We start from the raw sequence: 20638 nt of genomic DNA, 5'->3' as shown, positions 1-20638 counted from the left end.
CAGCAGGTTTGAAGTGGGGTGGTGGGATACTTGGGGATTGTGTTCAGTTTAGCATGTTTGAAGCCACTTGGCCATGGAATGTTGATTCTCATCGCTCTTCCGTTCCTTCTCGCCATTCTCTGTTTCTCTTTCTCTGGCAAATTGGTTTTGCTGTAGTTACGGAGTGAAGGGTATGAATTACACTTCATTGTGAAGGCCCCACTTTCTCAACACATCAAGGAAGTTCGAATTTTCACTCCTGCCATTCTGTCTGTAGTCTCTCTCCCTCCCTCCCTCCCTCTCTCCCTCTCTCTTTCTCTCTCTCTCTCTCTCTCTCTCTCTCTCTCTCTCTCTCTCTCTCTCTCTCTCTCTCTCTCTCTCTCTCTCTCTCTCTCTCTCTCTCTCTCTCATATGTTTTCTTGTTCTCCCTGCCTCTCTCATTTATACGCACGCATGGCACGCACACAAATTCCTCGTCTCCCGTCCTTCGTATTGGTAATTGAATTCGCAGCGGTCAACGTTCGGTCAAGACTTTCAGGCTGCTCACCTTTCTCAAACTGCATTACTTTCAAATGACGTCTGACCATGAAACGCTCTTCCCTGCGTGCCTTGTGTGAGTGTCTGACAGAGGTCTCACCCTTTTTCCGCTCTCTTTGTTTCTCTTGCCCATCTTTCTCTTCCGCCGTGTCAGAATCCCATTAGAGTAAGGGCTTGTACCATGAGACTGAGACACTGTTATTGAGAGTTTGTTCTTGCATTAAAAAGATACCCCAGGAAGTGTCAGTCATCCTCCTTGTACTGTTGTTCTAATAAAACAGAAAGAGGAGCTACCCCTGTCCCCTGATACATACAGTATACAGGTTGATGTATGGGTAACTCACTATCAATTCTATACATCTTCATGTCCAACCCACCCCCATTCGCCATGCTACATCTTAACATCCCATGATGACGGCATTGAAAACCACATATCTACGCTCTGAGCATCTACAAGCTCACAACACCTCACAATGTGATGCGTTGTGAGCTAGATCTGCTGGACATAGTAATACAGTAAAGCCCCTTGCAGGGACACCCCTGAGTCTATAAAGTTGGGGAAGGGTGTGATTTATTGCTACAAATTGATTGTAACAATTTTTATTGTTTGGGACATAATATGCAACAGTATATAGTTATTAACAAGTTACATAGGGAACTTTTAATGCTCTTAATGTTTTTTGCATTGCACTTTGAATTGCCTTGCTGAAATGTAGATGGTAGATGACAGATAAAACCGAGCAACAATATGCTCTCCTTCTGCTTTGGAAGCACACTAGACATTCATATTTTTGATATATAGATATTTATATAAAGAAGACAGTAAAAGAAACTGTGGACACAACCCCAATAACCTTCCTATATAAATGTCTGTACAAAATCTATTACAAATGTATTACATCCAAAAGAAGTACAAAGGCAAACAAATGGATAAATGGCTCTTACAGGGAGCTTTGACAGGGGCTACAACTATATATTTTTTCATTTCGATTTTATTGTGCAGAAAAAAGTTGTTGGTAAATCGTACTCTCTAAAGACCTCTGACAAACATTTAAAATGAGGCTGTTCAGTGGGGGATTTTGAGACTTATACGAGCATGCTCTTTAAATGTTAGAGTTAATCCTTGGTTGCAGCCATACAGGAGGGAAAAGAGATAAATCCTCCCTGTGCCTCCATCTTGTAATGGGTTCCACTGTATATTATTAAAATGTCTTGCACACATAATGGACTATTAATACAGTAGGTGTATGCAAGACCTTGGTTTAACATAACACTTTTTAACCACTTAAACCCTATACTTCATTGACCGGGGTCCCCCGGGGTTCTACCGTATACTTGGTCTCCTCCTGTTTTCCTTCTACAGTCTACACCAAATCTCTTTTTCCAAAAATAGCTGATCTACAAGATCTACAAGAAAGCTTGTAGACCTGTTGTTTTCACTAAATCTTTGCCCCCGAATAGGGGTGCTAGAGTTCATGTGGTTAACTGTAAAGTATCAATATCAAACCATAGCGGGACCTATTATAGGAAGAGGAATGGACAGAATGCTACAAGGGTATACCCACAGTACTTTGAGGATGTTTACACATGGGAGGATATGTGTGTGCTCTATCTGAGACATCTAGTCCTTCACTGAACCCACGTCATCAAAGCTCCAAAGGCTCTTTCTTAGCAAGGCCGAAGTGAAAGCGCAATTGGAATGAAAGGTCTGGGTCTTCATCGTCTGTGTGTTAATACTTATTGTGTTTGCTCCTCCTGTGTCATTTTTTCTACCTTCTCTTTTGATGTCAGTGTAGCCAATGGAAATTATAGTGCTCAGGGTCAGACTCTCACTCAGAGATTTGTCAAATCTCCATGGCGACAGCACCATTTTCCTTGTCTCAATCACTTCTTTTTAAATTGTTTTATTCAGTGTTTCATGCCTTTCTTTTCACCTGATCCTTACATTTTCAGTCTTTCCATTAATTTTCATCAGCTTGCAGAGCTGATCAGTAAACAGACGCTGCAACTAGTCGTCACTTTCACATCACAGCTCAGTTTTGCAGAAGCAGCCATCTTGTTTAGCGTTTATGCGGACAGGATCACAGACTGGCAAATACGGTTTTATTTAACGATAGAACGCAAAAGTACAACACATGTGTGACATAATGAAACTCTGTCCAATTCGCTTTGTAATGTGCATATCCAGTCTAGAGCGGATACAGATAAAGCTGTTTGTGTTCATGTATGTCTGAGTGGAAATGATCGGATACAGTAGGGATCTAAACCCGGACTGAACGGTAAACAGAACCCGGACCAGCTTGGGAAGGATGAATGAAAGGTTGAACGATGAATACATGTGCACATAGTCTGGCTTGAAGTGGACATTGTCTCTTTCTAACAAACAGTAAAACAGTAGATAGTGCTGTGATGTGGGGTCGGGTTACGCACACTGTGTCCCTCTCTCTATGTCACTCTCACTCTAGGTGCTGTGTAGAAAAGAGAGACATAGCAGCAATCTTTATAAATGTTTGGTGTAACTACTGTAAGAGATTTGCAGAAATAATATATTTTTTACATGGATTATCAACTTTGGCGTCTTGGCATTTGGGTGTGGTGCCGGCTTGTGTCGGAAGGACGGGAGTGTTGTAATTGGCTAGCAGTAAATCCCATACTTAGGATCGACAACTTGCGCCCATTTGGCTAGTTGCACTCCAAAGCCTTGCAGGACATGTATCCTACAGCTTGGAGGGATGATTGTTCTGCAATTATTAATTCATAAAACGATATACAGTACTGTAGTTGTCACTGACCTCTAATATTTGTGAATTGGCCTGAATTGGCTCCTTGGCCTGCTGGCACCGTGCACAAGAAATATAACTGATCGGCCTAGTAGTATGCATAATTAGTTGTCAGACAGACAGACAGACAGACAGAGACACACACAAACACACATATACGTATATCTGGGGCGAATTTATAAATCTCCTAATGAGATGAAAAATTATGGACATCAGGTACTGTTTTGTTTTGCTTTCCTCCAAAAAGGATAGCATTCGCGCTAACAACTCATTAATTTGCCATGAGTGAAGGAAAACTGTATATACATAAGGCAAGGAAAAGAAAGTTATTAAGTTGTCAAATAACCCTAACCTATCAAATAGGGAAATGCGGCCATTTGCAAAGTATGCATTACCAGTTGTGCATAAACAGACACTGTACCACCACAATGCATCTGTCTCAGACATGCGATGGTGTTGCATGCCACAAATAGCAGATCTGTAAGATCATATTTTGAACTTGTAAATTTGCTATATCTGGCGCACAACACTGCTGTACGATGCAGTATAAATAAGACTGTAGTCGGATGATGTGGCAGTTTTTTTTTCTTTTCAACTTTTTGCTCAGTGTCTAGAATTCATTAAAATAATCATCATGTCTTCCCTCCGGTTAAACAGTGATGATGTTGTGGTTATGTGAGTGTCTATGAGCTGTGTCTATAAGAGTGTTTATGACAGGGCTTCCTGGCAGAAGAGTGTTCCCACAAACAACCTCTGGCCACATGTCTGAGAAGAACATCTGAGGATCCAAGATCCTTCTTGCTATCAGTGTCCTTAGATGCTCTGTGTAGAACCCTTATTATGAACCTTGTTTACAATAGCTTTTTAATGTGTGTGTGCGTGTGTGTGTGTGTGTGTGCGCGTGCGTGTGCGTGTGCTGGTCTAGGTCAGGACGTCCTGTCAGTCTCATGATGGTGTTCAACACTCCCAGCCCCCTGAGTAAGATCTCTTGGGTCAACCGCCTGCACTTGGCTAAAATCGCATTACGTAAGTACATTTCACACACATGCACGCACACACACACACTGACGTACGCACAGAGACAGATGCTCATGTGCGCGCATTTACACAGACTAATACACACACACACGCACATGCACATGCACATGCACACACACGCACACGCACACTGGATTACCAGGGTCATTATTAACTAAATAGGGTGATGTAACATCATGTAATGTCACATCAAAAGGGTATATGGGAAAGACGGACACGTCATCACATTTGTTCTCGTTTAACTCTCTGCTGGCTAAGTGCAATATTGATGCTATGACTGATGTAACACATTACAGCATGTCTGTCAGCATGGGGTTAAATTGAGTGCAGTGAGGCTTGGGTAAAGTGTTCTAATTGTCATGTATCAATCAGTACTTGAAGCTTGTCATCAACTCATTACCATGTTTTTATCTGTCTCCATGCTGTTGTTTTGTGTATTTTATTTCTCGTGTGAAGCACTTTGTAACGCTGCTTTTGAGAAGTCCTATACAAATGAATTATGATGACGTTATTATTGTCCTTTCAGCAGAGGTGTAAAGGTGCCATTATTTTGTCCACCAGCCACTTAAGGTCACATAGCCTTTTGAAATGGCCACTTTGTGTTTCGATTTTCCACACATCAACCTTTCATATGTAGCAGGCGTGTCACTTGTGTCGAAAATGGTAGACATCTCTGTTAGGAATGAAACTATCCAGTTGGACACTGTGGGGGAACATTCAAGCAGTGACAAAGGGACATTCCTCCCCCAGCAGGGAGCAGCACAGTTCTTTGTTTTTCCCCTCCTCCCTTTGTTTTCTTCTCCTCATACACAGGATGTTAATTCATCCATTCGTAACTCAGAGATTGTACAAACAAATATAGCCAAATGGACAGCCTGTTTGGTTACATTAGCAACATCTGTGTACCCTCTTGGAGTTAAATAATTGTAACAATGAGGATTGTACTTTGTATCCCTTCCTGTTGGCCCTGTCCAGGCCTGTGCCTGACTCTGCAGTCTGTCTACTTTAGAGAGGTCTTCTTCGCTTTGGTTTCATCAGTGCGTGCCTTGAGCCGCTGGCAAAAAGCACAGACAAGACCACGGAGGACATTAATCTGCTTACTTGGCTACGATGGCACGATTCTCATTCCCCAACGCCTGTGCCCCTCGTTCTTTTTCCTACTCCCCTGTCGCCCAGAGCGCTCCTCATCCTCAGACTCACTCTACTCGCACTTTGTTATGTACATGCACTTTGTCTCTCGGCAGCAGTGAGCACTCGCGTGCGCGTGCACCTCTGTTGAGCTCTGTGTTGTGGCTGCTGCCGTCATCCCAACGGGCGTCTCCCTGTAAAGCTCCGGCGCAGGGATCTGTAAAGGTTTCAAAGGAAGTTATTGGAAGCAGATTAAATGCCACGAGATGAAATGCCTCGCTTAGATGACTAGCCAGAGATGGGATTGTTCCGCATGTGAATGCCCAGGGACAGCAAAGCTCAATGCAGGGTTTTTTCAGGTCTGAAGAGGGGTCATAAGAAAGGTCTGAAGCATCTCATTTCTTTCCCCCCCACTCACCACGGTCGTCTTGTGAGTTTGCTTGTCTCATGTTCAGCTGAGTGTCTTGAATTTGCACCAACCTTCCTTTCTCACAGTGTTGCAAACACTATACATCTGTAGGCTTTCTCTCTCTCTCTCTCTCTCTCTCTCTCTCTCTCTCTCTCTCTCTCTCTCTCTCTCTCTCTCTCTCTCTCTCTCTCTCTCTCTCTCCTGCAGTATGGTGCGTATGTAAAAAAATTGCATAAGAAAACCTCAGTGCAGACAGGAATGAATCATTTTAGTGCAGTGCAGCATCCATCCACACTCTTTACCTTGTGGCGCACACCTTTATCAGCCACACGGCAGGGTTAGTGATTAGGAAGAGCACGTGGGTCGACTCTCTCCTCCGCATGGCTGCTGGTATGCGCTCGTGTGTGTGTGTGTGTGTGTGTGTGTGTGTGTGTGTGTGTGTGTGTGTGTGTGTGTGTGTGTGTGTGTGTGTGTGTGTGTGTGTGTGTGTGTGTGTGTGTGTGTGTGTGTGTGTGTGTGTGTGTGTGTGTGTGTGTGTGTGTGTGTGTGTTCGTGTGTGTGTGTGTGTTCGTGTGGACGCGCGTGTGTTCGTGTGGACATGGATGATGTCGAAGCTAAATCATGCATGGCATCCTTGTCCACTGCATACGGCTAAGAAGCTGTATGCCACGATAATGCTTAAAGTATGGAGCCCAACGTTATCACAGGAATTCTACCGGGGAGGAAGAAGAAACGAAAAATCACTGAGGCAAGTTTTCTCTCCACATTGTTGAGTGATGGGGGGGGGTTGAGCTAGGAGGGCAGACCATATGCAGCTGTCACAGGCACCGTTCATCTATAGGGTCAGGCTGGTGAAAGAAAAATTCTGTTCAGAGTTACCAATGTAGTATGGCCCATTATTAAAGTCATGTCTGAACTTTTTAAGTCCTAACCTGATACTAATTAGATTGGATGAGTAAGTATGTGTGTCTGTTTGGAATGGTATATACATATTTATACTGCAATACTCAATTTTGACCCCCCCCCCTGCCATTAACTTCACTTGTGCCACCATTCACTTGTGGGAGAAGTTCACTTGGGGGCATTTACCTCAGGAAAATGTCACCTTTCACTGACAATGAGGCTATTATTATACATCGTGTTAGATTTCATTAGCTGTAGCTGTCTTCACGCTATGACACATCTGGGAAAAGGGACCATTGTTTTTTTAAGTTAAATCAGAAACAAAATATTCATGTCGTTAATGTACTGTATACTAGGCCTACTTAATACACTGTAAAGGCCTCAGTTTTAATTTATCCATTTGTAACTCTGAGAGTGTGCAAATGTACACATTTCCACACTCTCTGAGTAAAATTTACTGTGTACTTTAATTATGAATAGTATACAATTATGTGATTCAGAAGACAGCCACAGTCACTAGTTCTCCTCAGGGTTATGCTGAGCAGTGTAGCCCCAGTCCCACTTGTAAGACAAAACATAAAAAACAGACGACAAAGTATTTTGTATGCTGACAGCCAATCAGCCCAATTACCTACAGGTTTGTCACTGCTGTATAGGAGCTTACTTGCAGCTGACAACAAACCACATCCCACGGCCACTTATACAACTATAAAACTGTTCAGAAAGTTGCATGGAAAACTTTAGTTTTTGTTTTTCTTTCCCTTCACACTTGTCAGTGAGTGATTAGTAGAGCTCTTCAATTAATTTGCCCAGTGCTTTGGGAAATCTTTATGGAAATTCACAAAAATATGCATACTGTATATTGCAAGTTTAAAATGTTACCGGGTATGGAATGACAGTAATGTATGCGACTACGATGAAACTTTTAAATCTGATTTTATATTGGTGAATCACAACAGATCTTTGTTGTGATGTCGTCCATCTGGGACTTTTATCCTGGTCCTTTTTCTTTCTGTCTTATGGAGAAAAATAATTGAACCTTATGATCCCATGTGTTGGCCCGGACTGCTGGCCTAATGGTCCAGGCACTTAGGCTCTAATGTATCCTGAGAGTGCATCATGGGTTCGAGTCCCGTTCCCGACGATCGCTACTGCATGTCTCGCCCCATCTCTCTCTGTCCATCTCCACTGTACACTATCAATTAAAGGCAGAAAAGCCCCCAAAAATATCTAAAAAAGGAAACATCCCATGTGTTAATCGCTCTGTTGAAGTTGGGACGATTCATGGTACAGTCATTACATGTTTGAACAACTTTTTAAATTAAAACAAAAGGTCAACAACCACGGTGCAATTTAGGCGTTACTGTGTGCCAGGCCAGCGTGGGGATTTCTTGCATAGTTAACTTCATGCAGGCAGCCAGGCACACATAAAAACCTACCAGACGGTCAGGGGTGGACTGGCCATTTGGCGTACCGGGCAAATGCCCGGTGGGCCGCTGGCCAGTGGGCCGCTGGGCCACCAAAAAAAAAAAAAAAAAAAAAAAAAAAATTTTTTTTTTTTTTTTTTTTTTGTTGAAAAATATTTTCGCTCCCGTTTTAGGATTATTACGGTCATTTCCGGGTCGCGCGAACAAATTATTAGTTACTGTTTGGGCTGGGATGCTTTCCAGCAGGGGCCTCAGTGCGGCTGCAGAGTTCATGTGCAGGGCTGGGCTGCTGAAACAGTGAAACGCTCCCCCCCCCCCCCCCCCCCCCCGTTGACAAAACGGGGGGGGGGGGGGGGTGGGCCGGTCCGGACCAAAATGCCAGGGCTGAATTTTGGTCCCAGTCCGGCCCTGCAGACGGTAAATGAAACGCACCCACAAATAATTGTTATACCGATTAATATTACCTCTCATTTGCATTTACCATGGCCTTTCCTCTAGTGCCACTCTTAGGCCAACTTTTCTGTTTTAAAGGCACTTTGTAGCTTTTTAGATTAGAACCTATGTTGTTTAAATGTGTAAATTCTTCAGTGACTGTACATTATACCCCCCTCCCCAACCACCCACCCTCAAATACACTACTCTTTGCACACTGCTGAGAGCCCAGAGCTCTGAGGTTTTTTTTTTTTTTTTTTGTTGAAAAATATTTTCGCTCCCGTTTTAGGATTATTACGGTCATTTCCGGGTCGCGCGAACAAATTATTAGTTACTGTTTGGGCTGGGATGCTTTCCAGCAGGGGCCTCAGTGCGGCTGCAGAGTTCATGTGCAGGGCTGGGCTGCTGAAACAGTGAAACGCTCCCCCCCCCCCCCCCCCCCCCCCCGTTGACAAAACGGGGGGGGGGGGGGGTGGGCCGGTCCGGACCAAAATGCCAGGGCTGAATTTTGGTCCCAGTCCGGCCCTGCAGACGGTAAATGAAACGCACCCACAAATAATTGTTATACCGATTAATATTACCTCTCATTTGCATTTACCATGGCCTTTCCTCTAGTGCCACTCTTAGGCCAACTTTTCTGTTTTAAAGGCACTTTGTAGCTTTTTAGATTAGAACCTATGTTGTTTAAATGTGTAAATTCTTCAGTGACTGTACATTATACCCCCCTCCCCAACCACCCACCCTCAAATACACTACTCTTTGCACACTGCTGAGAGCCCAGAGCTCTGAGGTTGGCAATGTTGGTCAGTTCAAACCACTTTGGTCTGACTGGATGTAAGGAGCAACACAACCCCGCTAGCGAGGCTTTTATATACATAAAGCACACTGGGACATGATGAATAAACGTTACAAAAATGTGAAATACTGGCTGGTGAATACAGTATTTCACATCAAAACAATGCATACAGTGTACAGTAGCTGATGGCTCATTCATACAGGCTGATGCCTTTATTTGTGGTGTTTAGAAAGTTATGATTTTTTTTTTCTAAACATACACACCAGAAATAAAGGCATCGCAAATATTACATGTGGATAAAGCAATGTCATTTTTTATAGCGGAACATTTAATGTTCCGCTATAAAAAATGACATTGCTTCATACACACGTAATATGCATGAATGTGCTCATGACACAACATTTTGAAAAATATATATTTTCAGGAGAATTTATGTAATCTATTTCTTGTTTCTTCAACAGCAACAGTAGTAACTGTCATATATCATATATCACTAGACTTTTAAAAGCACTGCAGTCAAAAAACTTGCCTAGGGCACCAATCTAACAGGCTTGCCATGTGGGAGAGAAGCGCAGAAAGAGGAAGAGGTGGAGAGTGTGAGAGAATAAAGAGAGAAAGTGAAGAGAGAGCAGGAAAGAAGTAGTATAGCAACAAGGGAAAATTTGAGGGAAAGAGGCTGATAAGAGATATTAAGGGGAAATAAAGAGGGCGAGGAAAACAAAGAAAATGAGAGAAGGGAAGTACTAGACAAAAAGAGAGGAAGAGGGAGATCTGTATATGGAGTTGAGCAATGTAATCAAATGGAACACACACACACACAGAAGGCTACAACAGTGCTGATGCAGCACACTATATGGATTATTCACAGGTTTCCTTCCTTTCTTCCTGTCCTTTATTGCACTACTATTATAGCTCAGAGCTATAACATAGCAGCTGATGTATTCCTCATTTTTTGGTAAATAAATTACCCAAGTAGTAATGTAATGTCAACCCTTTCTATTTGAAATGTCACACTGCCGTGAAAACCTAGGTTAATGGAAATGATTTATGGTAATGAGCCAATAGATGAGCTGACAGTACTATCGATTGTATGAGTAGAGAGCTCACAAACACAAAAATGGAAGCTTAGCTTCGCGGGTGGAGGGACTTAACATTGTGAGTTAAGATTGCCTCTTGTACTGTCGACCGTCATCTATAGGCGGTACACTGCAGAGCAGTATTTCGTACAAAATGATTCTGTAAAGCAGTGGTTCGCAACCTTTTTTTCTTGGAGCCCCGGGACCTTCTTGCATCGGACAAAAGCCCCTCACACGTCCACGCATGCATGCAAGTGCACACTTGTCTTTTTCATGCTAAGCCCTATACTTCTCGTACGACGAATAGCTAAAATATTTGACGTGTTGAGAGTGTGTAGATCAGCTGTTTTAGCTATATTTTGAACTTTTTATTTATTTTTTACTATTATGACCGTATAATTACATGACCAAAATAGTTCAAAGTGGTTACATTTTTAGCAATGTTATTTCTGTGCTTCACAATGACGTTACATGTGGGACTTAGAAGGATAATAGATTCTGTATGACAAGTTGGACTGATATCACATTGTGAACAAACAGGCAGACAGTGGATGCAAAGCAAGTTGATTTTGCGCAAGACGTTTAAAATTGCATGTATCCCACTCGTCACTTAGGGCGCGTTCGGAAATTGCGCACCGGAGCGCACTCGCCTATTAGTTTGTATTGGCCAGTGCACTCAGTGCTGTATTTCCGAACACACCCTCTGTCACTTCCGTCGGTGCACCTGCCTTGTTTTGAGTGATGTAAAAAGTCATGGATTTATTGTAAAATGTATTTTGATACGGTAGTCAGATTTTAACTCATGTCCATGCGGCTCACAAGGCATTATGGTCTGTGTGCTAACTGGCTGAGCCACTAGAGCTCAGCACCCCTGCCGATTGGGTTGCTGTTGGAAGGAGTGTGCTGAATGTTTGAATTCTTGATGGCTCATGATCTGATTGGTTGTGCTCAAGCTCAGCTGGAGTCCCTATAAGTTCCTTTCCTCACTTTGCTTACCCAATTCCTCACGATGAGGCAGATATCTCCCAGTAATCTCCCACGACAAGCTTTGGCAGTATGATTATTTCATAGCCTACTAATTTGCGTGAATAGGAGGTGTAACATTATAAGCACGTTTGAGAATATTATCTCTATTTCACCAGAAATATCAACTTTATCTCTTAACTTGATCCAACAGCTGTCATGATGATTAGATCAGACATTATGGAAGAGGATCCAAATTGCACATCTTGAACCCAAACCATTCCTTTGCTCCCTAGGCAGTGTACTTTGAGTAGCCTAATACCAATCAAAATAACAGATTTTTATTAGGCACAGTGCCCAAGGAGAAAGGGACTGATTTGGGATTGACCACTGATACCTAATTAGTTTCTTTTCACGCAATCTGTCAGTCTACGCCTCTAAATGATGTGCTGTTTTCAATACCACGTCATTAACTATTTACAGTTAACTAAATACAGCAATATACAGTACAGTAACATACTGCTTGAAAGGTTCATAAAATAAAGCCTATTGGAGAATGACATTTTGAGAAAGAAACCCCCCCCCCCCGCTAATTCAGAACCATGGACAGTCACAGAACTCTAACAACAACTGAACTTTTGGTCCAATGGGACATTTTTCAAACTATCGGGGGGGGGGGGGGGGGTTCGGAATAATGGGCCTTCGACCAATGGGCAGTCCCCGATGCTGAACTGCATGTGCCGATGCCAATGAACGCAGATGCACCAGCAGCGGCACGGGTGAGGAGGGATCACCTGGCAAGGGAACTGCTCCATCTGTAGTCTGGTAAGTGGAAAACATTATTCAGCCAAATTAGTATTGCCATTTTTTGTGAAATTTACATTACCTCAATGCAGTATGACCAATATGTTTTCAAATACAGTTTCAACAAACAAAACAAAAACAAAATATATAGCCTTTATTTCACCAGTGAAAATACATTGAGACAGAGTCCTTTAAGTAAAAAATACTATATTCTTCTTCCTCGGGTTCGCAGGCGGGTAACAGCACCAGGGGACTGGCTACGGGATTTCACTCAATTCCCTCTGCAACATGGTGAAATCAGACTGCTGAGTTCAAGGAATGGATGGTCCTCATGCCAGAAGGTATTCCCGTGTTGTAATCTGGCTTGGCTCGTCTCTCCCCTTGACCTGGACGTCTGTTCCGTCTCTACAGCAACCCTTGTTCCTGGCCGCTGGGTCCAGCGTCAGGATCTGCAGCCAGCAGATCCTTTAATTTACTGGATGTTTATTTGTATGTGCGCAATACTGCTAAATAAATCGTTTCCATAGCAAATCTGCATGGTTTGTATGCACTGTGCACATTAATGGATGCCAAGGCAACTTCTAACCCTACAGAGGGCAGAGACGGCAATATCTTCAGCTGATGATAGATCCTCCGTGGCCATAGGCGGTCCTCCTCTCATTTCCCAGCGGTCATGTCTTTGAGCAGCAAGCTTTTGTTTTCCTTTTCTTCTGACATCACTGTAGCACTTTCTGCAATGATGCCAGAAGATGAGGATACACTCGCTGCTACCGCCTTAGATGCCTGCCTCAATTTTGTGGGAAAGGTGATACTATAAATTCTATGCTTGCACGCTTTAACCCCATGCACAAGCAGGTATCTCTCGTTTTACCTTAGAGCAACAGAGCAATGTACAAACGTAAACAGGATATAAAGACAATCTGATTGGCTTATTGTCTGTTCCACCCAAACCACAAAATCATTAGGCTGATCTTTAGAGTTTTAAGTGTATAAGTCTTGAAATTAAGGAGGTGGCCTTGCCACTGCCATTATTGCATGTAAGACATTGCGGTAAGGTATTGGACATAATAATGTCAAGACAAGGCCCAAGTATTCATACAGCATACATGTGTGTAATAAAGTTGAAGTTGTCTGTCTGCCCATATATACAGTGTGTATATATATATATATATATATATATATATATATATATATATATATATATATATATATATATATACATATACACATATACACATATATATATATATATATATATATATATATATATATATATATATATATATATATATATATATACATACATATGTATGTATATATGTATATATATATATGTTACAGTACGATTGAAGGAGGGGCCCCCCATCAAAAAAATAAATGGGGGGGCGATGATTTACGATTCTGTCACTATCGCTATATAACTCGGACGGCGCTGAGTCGACTGAAGGTGACTTCGCAACACTCGGCACGGCGACTCGCTCGGTTTAGCTCGCTCCGCGGTGCCTCCCGTGGTCACATTCAGGCGGTGCGCCTCGGTCGGTGAAACCGAGTGCACCTTTTTCAATCTAACTGGTTTTCAAATTGTACTGTGACATATACACTTCCCAAACTCTCCCAAGTTGGTGAGCCGCAGCTGCACTGCCTCCTAGTACTCTGTGACAACAGGCAATGATGTCAGAGTTCTGAAGCCAGATTGGAATTTGTATATTAGTTTTCTGTCTGCGAGATACTTATCGACCTGTTCATATACTAAACTCTCAATAACTTCGAGATGGAACATAGAATAGAACATGCCGGTAGTTGCCGGAGTCTAATTTGCTTCCTATATTACTCAGTGGGGTTACTCTCGTCTTGTGAGACGTGACCCTGGCTGATGGAGAGGTTTGTTATGTGTGCAATGATGGGAGCAATAGAGGCGGCTGCGTCTCTGAGGAATTTGGAGGGGATGTTGTCGTGGCCTTGTTTTGTAGGGCGCTCAGTTATTTAAACACATCATCAGTTGTCACCATGGTGAGTTTGAAATCATCTTGGCGTACACCAAGATTTTCGTAGAATGCTTGGATGTGCTTTACACCATAAAGCCCAGAATGAGAGGGCAGTTTGTTAACCAGTGTGGTGGCTATGGTTGTAAATAAGTAGTTAAAGCAATTAGCCACATCCAGCTTTTCTGTAATGAAAAAATTAATGTTGATGTTTGTAGATCTGTTTTTTGGCTTCTTACTGTAGCCCAACTGTTTATATACCTTCCAGAGCTCTCACGGTCTGTTTGTTTTCTGTGTGTGTGTGTGTGTGTGTGTGTGTGTGTGTGTGTGTGTGTGTGTGTCAACAATAACAATATTTTCATGTAATATTCCAGTCTTTGCAGTATGTCCTTATCAGTGTGAGATACAGTATACTATGAAACTAGATCAGTCACTTCAATTTAAGACGTACGTTTATATAAAATGTCTTTGCTCAAACCCCTTCCATGCCCTCTTTGTTTCCAATCCTCTAATACTAAATGTTTTAAGACACAACAGTCGAGGGAGACAGGACAGCAGGGTCGAGGGAAGGGGAAGACAGATGACACAGTAGTGAAGGGCAAGTTTGAGAGAAGTAATCCAAAAGAACAAATCATTGTCAAAATCGATAGTTCTCTACCTCCGGTAGTACATCGTAGTGGGAAATGGACTCCATCTCTATAAAGTAAATATGGCTGCTTATTTTTTTGTTCATTTGGCTTTCCCCGTGCGCACAGTCACTCCAGTTGAGTCAGAGGCTGTTTATGCCAGCAAAAGTGTCAAAAGGCAACTCTAGATCATCAAAGTTTCAATATAATGTATATCTGTAGTCGATACACCTTTGGAAACAATCATTGTTTATATGCATAGGTGGAAGTTCTGGCAGGCTTGCAACGTATGCCAGCAAGGGTACCACTCTAAGCAATTCCAGTGATTGGCACATTGTATTTTATTTTTGCTACTCTTGTTACATTCACCCCCTTTGACTCCCCAAAAATCAGAAAAAAAGTTTAAGATAAATTATTTCATTCTCAATTTGACATCTGCATTTTCATTCGCTTTTAAACCAAGTCCATTACTCTGCATTGGACCATTCTCATATACACACCCTCAATGTGACACATTTGGCACATGTCTTTATCACTCATTCAAACGCCAAGCAGGGAAATTGAAAAGAAATGTCTTTCTTTCTTGACTCCCCATAGGAATAGATCAGCACCAACCTGGCCAGGATGGCAATTACATGTTAATTGCATTACACCCACACTTTGCCTTCCCATTTAACCAAATGTAATTACAATAAGGGAGTTGTTGATTTAATTTCATGGTTGGCCTGTCTCACGTCATCGCAGGCAGTGGCAGGCCTGCTGTGCACCCCATCGGGGGTGAATCAGCATTTCAAACCCACCCAACCATGGCCCCCCCGTTCGTCATGAAAATAGGTGTCATGCTCCAAATTGTGGACACCCCATACAGCAAATGTCCTTATGCATGATTTAGTGAGTGGATAGACATCCCCGAAACTCATCTTCACACCACTGTTTATTCTATTACCTCCATTTAGAGGAACACAATTATATGGCTTGGCAATGTTAATCCCATATGATTGATGGCTGATGGCTGGGGGTATGTTTGAATATGTGTGTGGAGGAGCTCTGGTCAAGAAAATAATGAACTACAAAAAACAACACAGATACAGTTATGGATTTTTTTAGTTTGCTAGAGCTAGAGGCCTTTCTCAGTCCTCCTTCGCTCATGTAGAACAAGATCATACCAAATGCAACATTGTACAATATCTGGCTTGTTAATACCTTGAGATTTTCCAGGCCATGTTTGTGCCTTGAGCATACCTGCAACATTTTGGCAAGTGCAACTTAAAAAAGTTATGGATCGAGATAGTTATACCCAAAGCTGGATGATATTGGGTTGCTTTAGTGGTGAGGCTTTTTACATGATGTAATATGGCATTCGAGCCAGAGATGTGTCTCTAGTAAACAACATTTGTCACTTTGCAACCACATGTGGGGTAGTTATGGGGCCTTGAAATAGAAAGTGAGAATTACCTCACCGTGGTGCTACACCGGGAGCCTCCAGGTCCATTAATAACCTGGCACGTACTGCATCTTTTATGCCTCTCCCTGAGTGGTCCTACTGTTTGAGAAGGGTCTTTGTGAAATAGCCAGAAGCGTTGCCTAATTAATGGGGATTTCTTGCTGAAGAATTAATTGCTTCTTACCCCGGACGTGATCCCAGGCCTATCGGACCAGGTTAAGGCTGCTGAGATTGACAGCCCTCACAAGAAGTAGATGATTAGGCGTAAGTTGAAGAAGAAGGGATGCAAAATAATGAGAGGTTGGAAACGGAAGCGGAAGAGATGAATGAGTTTGTGTGCGTGTGTGTCTGTCTCTGTGTGTAAGCACGTGTGTGCATTAATATCTGTGTGTGTGCGTGTTTGTGTGTGCGCGCGCGTCTGCACATATGTATGGAAACATGTGTGCAAGTATGAGTGTGTGTGTGTGGAGGGTGTTGAAAGGAATGATTGAGACAAGCAATCAGTCCCACCGCAGGGAGCAGAGGGCGGGCAAGGGGGCTGTAGCCTGCGGTTACACCGCTAAGTGTGCCCTCCTTCCCCAGCACACAGATCAATAGATGAGTGGAGTGCGGAGCCGACAGTTTCTGGCACACACACTCCGACGCGCCATCTTAATCCAATGTGTGATAACGCGGGCACATACTGCTGCAAAGCGTGCACAGGTGGGAGACTAAGTGCATGTGAAGCTGGGGGATAGGGGTCCTGAAGTTGGGGCAGAATTGTGCTTCATACATCTTGCTTTGCAGCAATGTAGTGCCACAGTTTGTAGTCCTAATACCAGGAGGTGAGTTTGCTATGGCTTTCCTCATCCGATTTTCAATACTTTTTACCATATATAGACGTTTTTACCAATATAAATTACTATTACTATTTTTTAAATTGCCTACTGCATGCGGTCAAACATTTTGAAACGGTGTGTTAATTTTTATTATCTTGCACAAAATGTGTTAATATCATAAGCATATGTTTGCTACATCATCATTTTCATAATTGATTAAGAATCCAATGCAAAGCTTCCATTGAAAATCCACTGTGGGAACCCATGGCAGGGCTAACTTCCTGGTTGACCTACAAAAAGACATCATCCTTATAGCAGACTTGTTGAGAGGAACTGCAGTGATTGCATCTCTCGCTGCCATTAGCCAGACAGTGTGCTTACTTGGTCGCTGTGCTGTGGTAACCATTATTTTGTCGCAGCTTGTCATAACGCTTAAAAAAAAGACAGAAAGTAAGCTACCAGAAAATGGCATTCACTCACTCTGTGCTGGGATAGATTTCTTCCTCCGCCCCCTTAAATTAATCTGTCTGACAGAAGAGATTGTCTCCATATCTCACCAAGCTCAAACATGGAAAATATTTATGATGAGTAAACATTATCTCAAGATTTTAATTAACAGATCCCACATTCGCATTGATCCAAGGGAAATATCAATTGCACTGGTTTATTTAATTAGTCTATAAGTTTGCCCTTTGTGTCACCGGGGTTGATAGAACACCGTGCTCTGCAAATTAATCTTAATCAGTGAAAGACTTGAAACACATGCATGATTGGAATAAAGAAAGCAACTAAATGCTCCCGCTACTTAATTATTCTAACCTTCCACAGCCTTCTTTTTTTCTCCTTCCCTTGAATGATGAAGCTTTCAGTGGTGGGAATGGAGTACAAAGTAGATGGAGGCCCTCACCCTCACCTAGTAGAAACCGGTATTTCCCTTAATTAAAATTGCTGCTAAATACTTTGCTAATGAGTAGTTATGCTAATTGATATCACAGAAAAATGTGTAGCAAGGAAAAATAAAAAATATCGATTTAACAGACCCTCTTATCCAGAGCAAAATTTCAAGTTTGGAGTCAGTGCCTCCCAGCATGCCTGTTCTTGGGAGAATTAACATGCACCAAAAATAGCAGATCTGAAATTTTTGGTGTAGATGGGGGAAAAAAGTACAAGAATAGAGGGTTAAAGTGGTTTCAAATGGGTTGTCCGGGTGGCATAGAGGTAAAACTATAGGTTACTGGACGTAACCCCGGTTTTATGATAATATGAGCGAGATGTCTCGCCTATGGGAGAGCGCCCTCTGGCGTGATCACAGAAGCATTACCTTATAAACTCCAGACAAACCTTTGGCTGGATTCTGACCTCCCTCTGACTGGAGGGCCCGCCCTCCATCCTATATAAGTCAGGGGAGAGTCATTTTCCGTAATTCAAGATAACATTTTTCTTCTCGTTCGTAAACAAGAAGGGTGTCTTTCGAGACATCTCGCTCATATTATCATAAAACCGGGGTTACGTCCAGTAACCTATAGTTTTATTTCAAATATTCACTCGATGTCTCGCCTATGGGAGATATAGTAAACTCCCTGATTGTTATCTCGAAGTCCAGAATAACCAGCCTAGGGGCCTGACCCCCGTCTGGAGGCTACACTATGGACCGTATGCGCCACAGGGGCTGCAGTTACGTCCAAACTGTAGAACCTGGCAAATGTCAAGGCCTAAGCCCAACATGCCACACTGCAGACATCCCAAATGGAGACCCCCCCGAAGAGGGCCCATGATGTCGCTATTTCCCTTGTAGAATGTGCCCTCAGTCCCACTGGGGCAGCATCCCACCACTGGAATAGGCTAACTGAATAGCCTCTACAATCCAGTGGGAAAGTGTCTGTTATGCAATGGGCTTGCCCACCATCCGTGGAGCCCATGACACAAATAGCTGATCTGACTTTCTCAAAGCCCTAGATCTGCCAATGCACATTTCCAAAGCCCGAACCGGACAAAGGCAATGTAACCTTTCATCCTCCTATGAGGCGAAAAGAGGCGGGTGAAACGCATTCAAGGTCACAAGGACACTTGGTACCAAGGGGTTCTTTGGCACATACCCTGGTCTGGGTCTGACAACCACCCTTGTAGCCCCTTCCTTGACTGTGTACACTCCTCGTGTACTGACAGTGCATGAAGATTACTGAGCTCTCCAGTAGTCACTGAAGCCATCAGTAACGCAGTCTTGACTGACAGTTGTTCTGTCAATTTGACTCAGAGGCTCGAAAAGTGACCGAGATAAGGAGTCCAACACCAGGCTCAAATCCCAGGGTGACACCGGGGACTTTGACTCGGGAAGAGACGTCCGGTCCCTTCCATGAACCGACAAATCAGGCGGTGCTGACCCACCGTCTCGGCTTCAAGCAAATACGGCAGGCTGAGATAGCCGCCAAGTAGACTTTTATTGTGGAAAAGGCTCTGCCCTTATCCATTAAATCCTGTAGAAAAGGACTTAATGGACATGGGCTTAGAACGGCACAGTGCGAGACTTCTCGCACCTTATCTCAAAACCGTTCTGGGGTAACCCCTCAGTACTCAGATTCATCCCCTCATGGGCTGAGCCCAGAGAGTCAGATGTTCTGGTCAGGGACAAAATATCTCGCCCCCTGCTAGCGTTAGCATGTTTCCGCGTAACGGAAGCAGCCACAAGCGGTCGTACAGGAGAGGTTCGACTGACACCCAGTGACCCCATTCTGGGGCCACCAGTATCACCATCAGCCCCTGGTCCCTCACTCTCACGAGTGTGGGACCTAACAGGGACAGCGGAGGAAAGCATAAAAAGAGTTCTGAGCCATTCGTGCACTAGTGCATTTCGACCCAGAGGCACTGCACCCTCCACTGGGAAGAACAACGGACATCCCGTGTCTTCCAGTGAAGCAAAAAGATCCATCTGGGGGCGATCAAACGATCCCAGATCTGTCCTGGTATCTCCGGGTGCAGAGACCATTCGTCTGAGAGGAATCACAGATTCCTCCAGCGACACAGCGTTGTTACACATTCCTCTGTGACCAACACACGACAGCAACTGCCCAATCGTCTTAGCGATACGGCTAAGGCCATCATACCTGACATTTCCATGCACATTTTGAAGGAGACCCTCCGGCCCGTGTAAAATTGTGCTAGGCAGGACAAAAAGGACTGATCCTTTTCGGTAGCGGGTTGGCTCTGAACGATAGCGAGTTCAGAGTCCTGCCTATGAAATTCGCCGTCTGTGCAGGCACCAACACGCAGTTGACCCTGAAAACCCGATTTCAGTAGGTGAGACACCACTTTCTGAGTATGCTGCCTTGCCGCCGATTCTTGAGTCGGCTTGTAGCAGCCCATCGTCTATGTAAGACGCTATGCGAGTGCCTTCTCTTCTCAGAGGGCCAATCGCAACCTGCGTGAATTCGACGAATACTCTGGGGCTGAGGACGTTACAAACGGTAGCACCGTGTATTCGTAATTTCAACCTCAGAAC

General features: G+C 43.4%; 1 protein-coding gene across 3 annotated transcripts in view; it reads left to right on the top strand.

Moving 5' to 3' along the window:
• Nucleotides 1-20638, top strand: part of arhgef10la (Rho guanine nucleotide exchange factor (GEF) 10-like a) — a 186157-nt gene that overhangs the window by 86696 nt on the left and 78823 nt on the right. For all 3 annotated transcript variants that reach the window (XM_080423025.1, XM_080423026.1, XM_080423024.1), the window contains one exon: nt 4222-4322. In XM_080423025.1, the coding sequence (XP_080279151.1) occupies nt 4222-4322 (101 nt within the window). The remainder of the gene's footprint in view (nt 1-4221; nt 4323-20638) is intronic.

The sequence above is a fragment of the Gymnoscopelus braueri genome (genome assembly GCF_963280865.1).
Source record: "Gymnoscopelus braueri genome assembly, chromosome: 3".
Lineage (NCBI taxonomy): Eukaryota > Metazoa > Chordata > Actinopteri > Myctophiformes > Myctophidae > Gymnoscopelus > Gymnoscopelus braueri.
The sequence above is the reverse complement of the archived record's forward strand: the minus strand, read 5'-3'. Positions and strand labels throughout refer to the sequence as shown.